General features: G+C 40.7%; 1 protein-coding gene and 1 pseudogene across 1 annotated transcript; both read right to left on the bottom strand.

The window, feature by feature from the left end:
• Positions 1–516: 516 nt before the first annotated feature.
• On the bottom strand, positions 517–7136 carry tmem178a (transmembrane protein 178a). The gene is made up of 4 exons (XM_028973241.1): positions 6624–7136; positions 5009–5122; positions 4515–4652; positions 517–2596 (listed from the first exon to the last, which is right to left on the bottom strand). Exons 1-4 carry the CDS (start codon positions 7033–7035, stop codon positions 2355–2357), a joined length of 906 nt encoding a protein of 301 aa, XP_028829074.1. The 5' UTR covers positions 7036–7136; the 3' UTR covers positions 517–2354.
• Positions 7137–8952: 1816 nt separating this feature from the next.
• On the bottom strand, positions 8953–9081 carry LOC114787267 (uncharacterized; annotated as a pseudogene).
• Between the last annotated feature and the right edge of the window lie 63 nt (positions 9082–9144).

The raw sequence follows: 9144 nt of genomic DNA, 5'->3' as shown, positions 1-9144 counted from the left end.
TGGCCTAAGTTAAGACATTACTTGAAAATTTCCTTCAGCTTCAACATTATAACCACTTATCAATATTATGTGCTCCCAAATCATGCTATGTCAAGGCAGCTGCCTGAAAATACTTTTGCTATGAAGCAAAGCATATGGTCAAAACGTTTCTTCCCATATTGTACATCTCTTTCCTGGGTATGTCTGACCTCCGTCTTGCAGTGCTACATGGTAGAATCAGAAGTGCTTTCAGTGGTGGACAGCAGTCAGCATTACACTCATTCCCTCACTTTCCTTAACTGCTTAGTCCTATTAAGGGTCACAGCCACACAAACCTACCCTGGAAAGCCTGGATGCAGACCGGGGACTCACCCAGAGCAGGGTGCCAGCCCACCACAGGGCACACACACAGACCATTCATACCCATGGGCAATCCAGTGTTGCCAGTTCATCTAGTGTGCATGCCTTTGGGCCAAGAGGAAACCTTTGTAGCTGCCCAAGGAATTGTTCATTATTATCTGGGTAACATAAGATCATGGAATAATGAATGAATAATAATGAGACCATAATATGTTCCCATATAATTTCTGACCTGATACATATCAAATGTACTGAAAAATGACTGAGATCTTGCGTACATGCAGTAAAATCGAAATTGGTTGGTCATACAATTTTAGAACATAACTAAGACAATGCTGTACTAGTTATTTGTTGTCCTAGTTAGTAGTCCTATTTTATGACCAGCAGATGGTGCAATAAAAACACATGATGAGGGATGTTGGAAAGACTTTATGCCATTTTTTCACAAGTCACTCTTAGGAACACTCCTAAATATAATTCTAGTACAACTGTTTGAAACAGACTTCCTGTCTTGGCTCAGAGTGCATATGTCATCATACGCTTGTGTCCTTGGTAAATATATTGTTACAGGGCTGTGATCTCAGCGAAAGACATATACCAAACACATGGTTTAGTAAGTGTAGCGAACAGCTTGTGCTGGTCATAACATGGTGCAAGTTCCATCTCACAGTTATCACTTGTGGTTTTATAAACTTTCTTACACTTGGTCTTTTATAGACCGTTTTTAAAATGCTGGCCTGTGGAATTCCTTCATTTTTCCTACAGTTTGGTTTACAGCATTTCAGCAATAATACATTGAAAAGTTGGGTGTTTTGGAAACTCTTTACACTCTCTGTGTTAAACATTAACCACAAAATCATGTCAGTCAAAAAACTCATTAATTCTCAGTTTGAAAACTAAATTCTTACTTTACCTTAGGTAATTATGGAGATTTCAAAATTCACGATTAAATATCACACCATAACTTATCACTGCATTCACAATGCAGTTACATTCACAAACCGATAAACCTGCATTTACAAACCACATTTATTAATTTATTTATGAATTTATTTACATTTATTTGTGGATTCACAAATGTGTTTTTTTTTCAAAAGGTAGCCAATCAAATGTCTCCAAAGTTTATAGCCAATCACATCAACTGATGTTTCAGTTTGATTAATGTTGACAATATTGCACTACTTTCGCACATTGTCGCATTCTCTTGGGAATCTTAGAAATTGTGAAAACAGAAGTTTCATAAAATGAATCGGGAAAAATGTCGCATTTATAACAGAATATATATCTATCTATATATATATACAGCAAATTCCTTTAAGTTCAAGCGCAGCTGTCTTTCACCAGACCATTTTATTCGCATCTGTATGAGCAGGGTGACCAGATTAAAATGAGATGCAGATTGATAGGTCGCAGCTTCCCGAGTGCTGCTGCATTTTAGACTGTGACTTGAAACTTGTTACATTTGTTGCTGAATCAAAGAAATATATTTGTGAATGGTGTGATATTTATTTGAGAATTTTGCTCCATAGGTAATCACTGGAGCCACTCAAAGAATAACAATGTAAACAAAAGATTAATATATGACATGTGCAATGTCCACTTTGGTTTCCACCATAAATCATCCACCTGAAATGAATACTTGATCCAAGATGTTCACAGCCCACTGGGATTTGTGGTGAAAATGAAAGAATGTACCAATGCCTCTCTGTGTTTTGATAGAAAAAAATATTTCCAATGTATGCCAGAGGAACGTGCATTAGTATAATTTTTAAATATACATATATAAATATGCATCAGAGGAGATACTCTTAACACTGACATTAACACCTCAGGGGATCACAGTTCTACAGAATGGCCACGACTACTCCATCACCGGGACTCCAAACCCTTAAATCAAATTTTTACTGATGATGATGATGATAATCAAATGAACACAGCTTCTGTGACTTGAAATAAACCATTCCTGTAGTGTCCAATGGCTTGTTACGATTATCCTCCAGTGGACCTAGAAGAAGTCATACAGACGATTCCCGTGCTGTTTTGGATCGCAGAGCCTTCGTACGGCTGAGGAAGGGGTAAGTGGTGCAAAGGCATCCCGAGGCCACTGTGAGACCCAGACTGACCCAGGCACAAAAGATGGACCAACCATAACCATGATCAACGTCGCCAGGGAGACCATAGATGAAGGGAGGATTCCGGGATAGATCATACGATACACTAGCTGCATAGGTGCAGAGTGAGATAGTGCAGAAGATTCCTGTAACGACAAAACCCATAAGAATTTATGCAAACCATTTAATTTACATGTGTCTGAGAGGAAGATTAAAGAATAAGAAATGAAACAATAATTAGGAAATCTTAAAAGAGAAATGAGAGAGTTCTAGCAAATCTAAGAAGTACTAACTTTTTAGATAAGCTCCCTGAATGTTATACAGTAATTAAGGTGCCATTGAAAGTGACACATTTGGAGCTAATCATTATAGAATAATTATATTACACTCTGTGCAAAACTTATTACACTGTGCTGTGATGTGTCACGTGACAAATTATCACTTTCTCATGCATAGTGGCTACGTTCCTACATTGCTTAAACAAACAGTCATAAACTCAACAAGAAGCTAGGATGAGTGAAAACTCAAATGATTGGCCAGGGCTAAAGACACGTGTTTTTAGCCAATCATTCTCTAACACTTAAATCCAGAAATAACGTGATGAACAGCTCACCTAGGCTGTCCACTGCTGTATCCAGGTCGTAACCACCAAAATCAAAGCTAACGCTCTCTGAGCTACTCTAGATCTGGATCAGTTTGAGATGTACCAGAGGCTCACTCAGTGACCCACACCATTAGTGCCATTTCAAAATGGACCAATTTCATCAAAGTGGACATAGACTGAGGACCATTACACTGGACAAGTTGAATTAATCTAAAAAAAAAAAAAAATTATGATATGTTATAGCAGCCAACATCTGTACATAAAAGCAGTAGAGTTATCTAAGTCTAATTATCCCTTTAATCTAACTTTAACACAATATCTAGATTAACTAGGAGTCATACTGAAAAGTCACCATTAGTGGCAAAGTTAGAAAACAGACCTATATCCTCATAGTATCCGTTACACCATACAAGTTGAAATTTACTAAGCATTGCACCATACCATCATGGCGCCTCCCCCAACGACTGATAGAAGGAGTACTGAGTGCAGGCCACGCCCCCTCTTGATTCCCTCACTACATAAAGTTCGGTATACAGGGTTCCAGAAGAACGAATGGAGGCTGTGTTCGTGTTTTCATACCTGCTCTATCTATTGCACACTCACTCTACTCTGGAAGAGTCCCTTTCTCACTCACTCCTTCCCGATGTTTTTTCCAGCTAAAAAAAATCTTTTTGTTGTGGAGATGTACTGATTTTTGATTAAATAAGAAATAAATGTTGCTGTTACTGAGTTTGAACAGACATGAAGAGATACATGCAGAGAGGAGAGAGTGCAAGAAAACAAAACAATGAAATCTTAATAACAGGAACATTTTTTACTAATATATTTAAACTTTCTACACTGCATAGCAAAACCAAGCATTAGAAATGGTGATAGGTGTAAAGAGTGCTTTGGCCATTCTGCTTCACCGTTCAGAGAGCGGCAGCTCAGATGGTCGGATCTTGAATTTGCCCCCTTTCTATTGTCATAAGGGGAAAAGTTACACGACTTCCTGTCTGTGCAAAACGTTGTAATCGGTGAATTGTATTGATGACATCACGAATGCCCATTTGCTTCTATAGACTGCTCTCCTTTTTGTCCCGCCTCTCACCTCCTCATTAGCATTTAAAGCTATAGACACTGAAATGGTAGGTCCAACTGAGATACAATATTAGGGGACCAACAAGACCGATATAAAAGCAAACTTTCTTAATAGGGGACCTTTAAAACAACCAATGAGGGGGGGGCAATGTTTCACGTGGTCATCAGTTTACATAGATTCATTGTGGCCGTTTAGGGATGTGAGCAAATTATTGGTCAACATCAAGTAAAGACAACAAATGAATATGTTTTATGACAAGCTAGTATAGCTTATTTACTGACAGTTATCCAGTAATGTAGTTAATTGATTGCAACAGTACTCCAAAGCTTCTATATCAACATGCAATTGGAATGTTTCCTTTGCTAGATTAGTCAAGTACCTGCCATTAGGAAGAGGAGTCCTGAAACGTGCTGGGTGAGGCTCTCTTCCCAAAAGAAACCGACGGTGGCCACAATGCTTCCACACAGCAGCACTGCAGCTGCCATCCCCAGGAACCCCGCTGTGATACGCCGCAGATCTGTTCATGGAACACACAGGCTGTATCCATGGCAACTTCCCACACAGAGCAGAGGCAACAGGCATTTCATCAAGACTGACTTTTCTATTTTAAGTCACTTGTCACAATGCTTTTATCGCTTTGCTGTCTAAGCTCTTCTGCATATCTCTGCCAGATATGGTTATGCATGTCTATGGAGTATTTCTGGCTTTACACCAGCCATAGCTAATAATATATGGGAAATTTACATGTATGTTGTTGGCTTTGTGCTTTATTTAGGAATCCCTGTTCTTATCTAATTCTAGAGTCCCCGCACAACTGAAAAAGTGGCGTGGGTAGAAAAAATGCCACAAGCGGTCAAACTATGAGAAACTTACGCAGGAGATGCCATTCGTCTTGCTGAATGGTTCTGGTCAGGTTTAGAGGGATGTTCCTGAGCCGGATGGGTTGGGAGAAATGATACTTGACAGTTGTGCACCGCTCTGCAATGCCTATGTAAAGAGATCATGTGCTCGTTAGTGCATTGCAGATCTACGCTCATTAGAGTCCCACTGGGACCTGCCTTACCAGAGTGAACGAGGCATGATTGAAATGCTCAACACTGATGCTCTCCTGGTTTGGTAGGGTAGCTTAGCATGCAAAATTCATAAAAAATAACATCAAATTCTTTTAATCTCCATCTTGTACATCTTCAAGACTTCAAGACTATGTAGGTATAATACAAGTATAGGTATACTAGATGAGAAGAAAAATGCATTTCTCAATGCAAAAAATATTATAATTGATTATTAATGCAAGATCCACAAGATCTTTATTAGTCTCGGAACATTAGGCAGAATGCTTGCATATGGTGACAAAGTGTAACAAGGTGACGTGACATCTGAATGAATTGCTCTCCTGTTACAGAAGCACCAAACCACGTGAGTAAATATTATGTGTTTGATATGTGTCTCTTAGAACTTTTTTCAAATGCATATGTTCAGTATATTTGCGTCTGTATGAGTATTTCTTGTATTCATTTCGCCTTTTATCTGTAAGTGTGTGTTTCATATAGCCTATTATTTTGTAAAAGTGTAATATATGCATGTTTAAGAAATTATGGGACATTTCCAAAACGGCTCCACAAACATGCCCGACAATCTATACTGCTGTTGTTGCCGAGGTACTGGCAGCCATCCACACAACACCCACCCCCTGACTGCATGACCTTCTGTTATTATTGTTGCTTGCAAGGGACATATTGGACCGCCGTGCCTGTTTAATTCTGCACCAAAATGAACAGAACACCAACAAAACTGCAAATGGGCCACTGAAGTTTAACTGATATGCAGGAATGAGAACAAATGACAGAGCTTTCCTTTTTGCGGGATGCTGTCTGCTTTTACATGAAAAGTATGATATGATCAACAAACTAATAGTGTTTGCAACCAACTGAAATGACAAGTAGTCAAATACTTCATACATTTCATGGGCCATAGCTTAATAAAAATCAACATGAACATTCATAATCTTCACATTCATACATCTATGCATCTGAAAAGTATCCCACCTGAACATGCTGATTCAGGTCAACACACCTAATCGACTGTGCCAGGAACCGAAGGGAATGTGCTGAAGGTCAACGGATCAATAGGACTCTTCCGCTGTTTGAAATGCAAGGTGCAACTAGTTTCACCGGAATAACCCTGACATTAGGATATCTGTGTAATCTAAACCGCATCTGCCATTTATTATTCTGAATTCTTTTTTTTTATTTGCAAAGTCGCATTTAATTTGTCAATGAGCCTATGCACAGAGTTAAACAGAGTAAAACTGAACAAGCTTGCAACCTTCCCATCTGGTTATTTGTAAATTAAATTCTGCATCTATATTCTGCATTTGTAGAAACAGTGCTAGGTTGGATCGGAGCTGCATCCTCTGGAATAAATACGTGGAACATACGCACAGTGCATGTGACTTGCTCCTTCCTCTTCTGCTCTTCTATAATCGTACCTTTTGTAATGAGCTTGTCGATATCCCGGTCCAGACCTTGAAAGTAGCATTTGCGCCAGAGTCCGGCGTACGTGGAGAAGAGCGGCCGTCCGCACTCCGTCTCCAGGATCCCCATCCCCAGGATCGCCCTCCAGTTCTCCAGCAGCTCCTCTTCCCTGCTCCCGACGTGGATCGGCCTCATGAGCGCCAGGCTGCGCCGGGAGCCGCCGCTGTCCACCAAAGGCAGGTGGTATATGGGCATTTCCCGGTTCTTCTGGTCGTTGGACTCCGTCCCATACCGGTCGCAGTTGTCCTTGTGCCTGCGGGTGTCCGTCTCGTACCAGTGGTCGGTGAAGATCGCGGTGATGAGCAGCAGTAAGGAGAGCAGGCTCATGGACAAGCTGAGCGCCGTGACGAGAGCCTGTTTCTCCATGCTTCGCACATCAGAACGGAGCTCTGTACGCCGATCTCATAATCCGCCGCCGCCGCCGCCGCCACCGCCGCCGTGGCTGCTGCTTCACCTGGCCGCTGTCCTCCTCCTCCTCCTCCTCCTCCTCTTCCTCCCAGCCTCCAGCCCGCGTCTAGATTCCTGCTTCCGTTTCCCGGCGGTGTGCACCGGCCACTGCAACAGCTTCATCGCCGTGACGCATGATAATATCTTTAATAATACATAAAATGCCCCCCCTCCCCCTCCCACAGGCTTACTGACCCACCCTGTTTACAGCCCTGGACCGTTATACTCCCCAAGGTGCTGCAAATGCACCCTCAGAAGCATGACAGGACCTCAAGGAATCCACGTACAGCATCTGAGGGCAAAAATGCATGTATATGTAGCAGCTATATCTGTTTTAATGTTGGTTGGCCTTATATAATCTACATGCTTGATTTATCTTTATGTAATTTATCTTTAAATCTTTCTGTAAAATCAACATCCAAATGAACCCTAAAGGCGCATGAAAAATATGCAACAGCATAAGGCAACATTTCAGTTCGAGTCTGATAACAGCATGACATGCAAATAGGCAATACAGATAATAATAACAATGAAACAATTCCGCTTTGGAATTAAAACTACATACCGACTCAAATGAATGCATTCATATCAAATATAGTACTTAGTTGCCAATGTCTATGATATTTCTATCATTCTTTATAAAATGTTAGCTCTGGTTGAAGCCTGGGTAATGCAGTTCATTCTGCTAGTTGAAGCAGTACATTCTGCTAGTAATAAAAAATCTTCACGTGTGTCATGACTGCAGAATGTCAGGGGTTTTGTTTGAATAGAGCCTACACATTGTCAGCGTGAGCGGTACAGTAGTCTGTGCATCTTGGGGTTTGGCAAGTAAGTGTATTTAAATGCATGCATGCAGCCTGCATTTTGCAGATAAATGCTTTGTTCATACTGGCATTGCACCAGACAACAGGCTACAAATCATAAATTCGATTTGGCAACATGTTGATGACATACTAGTGCATTTCCAGATGTGTTCTCATGTACGAAACTTCACACAAAAAGGTGGGGCAGAGCTTAGAAAGAGGCCAAAACTCACTGATAATTTACTGTTATTTTACTTAGGACAGTGAATGCACCAGAATTTAGTTTAGTTCCAGGGGGTTGATGAGCTTTGCATCAGAACTTTTCATATTGCAATATTCTAACATTTTGTAAAAATGTCATTAAAAACACATAGTCAAAACATCTCTAAACTTAAACACACACACACTCAGTGTGCATGGTAGTACATGAAAGTACAAATGTGGCCAAACAAATGGCTTAACATTACTGGGCAGCCCCTAATGGCTTATAGTCTTTGCAAGTTGTCATTACAAAACCACAGAGTTATGTGTTATGTCCCTCCACTAATTTCCAGATTATAAAATTTTTGGCATTATTATATAGGTGCAAATTGCAAATTGCACACATAGATGATGTAATAGATATGTGTAATAAAGTTGAACATCACAGGGGGAAAGTATTGAACAAAAGAATTGAAAGTCAGAAATCTATCAGTAATACCGCAGTTTATAGAAGGCGCCTACAGAACATTTCGGATTTGAAAACTGCTTGTGTGGAAGAACGGGCCAAAATCACATATGATTTTATACAATTAATCATGGAAAACAATACTTTGATTTTTTTTGCATGTGGGGATAAGATGGGTTGTTGCCAACATCTGATATGAATAAAAGTGAAAGTGAAGTGATCATCATTGTGAAACACTGCAGGACAGCACAGTGCCACAGTGAAATGTGTCCTCTGCTTTTAACCATCACCCTTAGTGAGCAGTGGGCAGCCATGACAGACACCCAGGGAGCAGTGTGTGGCGACAGTGCTTTGCTCAGTGGCACCTCAGGGGCACCTTGGCTATCGGGAGAAATAATGCAGTCAAGAATCCCACATTTGGGGAATTTGCAGGGGTCAGCACAGCCGGCATGCAATGGCTGAGCCTCGCCCTGGGTGAACCGCCTACTAAAATAACATTGGATTCCACCATGTTATATGGCTCGAGGCCATTAACCAGCTAATCCAAGCAGTGTCAGT

Source organism: Denticeps clupeoides, chromosome 3 (genome assembly GCF_900700375.1).
Source record: "Denticeps clupeoides chromosome 3, fDenClu1.1, whole genome shotgun sequence".
Taxonomy (NCBI): Eukaryota; Metazoa; Chordata; class Actinopteri; order Clupeiformes; family Denticipitidae; genus Denticeps; species Denticeps clupeoides.
This window is presented reverse-complemented; position numbering and strand designations above follow the sequence as displayed.

Coding starts and splice junctions, on each gene's coding strand:
- tmem178a (XM_028973241.1), bottom strand. CDS start 7,035: ATGGAGAAACAGGCTCTCGTCACGGCGCTCAGCTTGTCCATGAGCCTG. Junction 5,123..6,623: donor CGACAAGCTCATTACAAAAG/GTACGATTATAG, acceptor CTCTTTACATAG/GCATTGCAGAGCGGTGCACA. Junction 4,653..5,008: donor AGACGAATGGCATCTCCTGC/GTAAGTTTCTCA, acceptor TTCCATGAACAG/ATCTGCGGCGTATCACAGCG.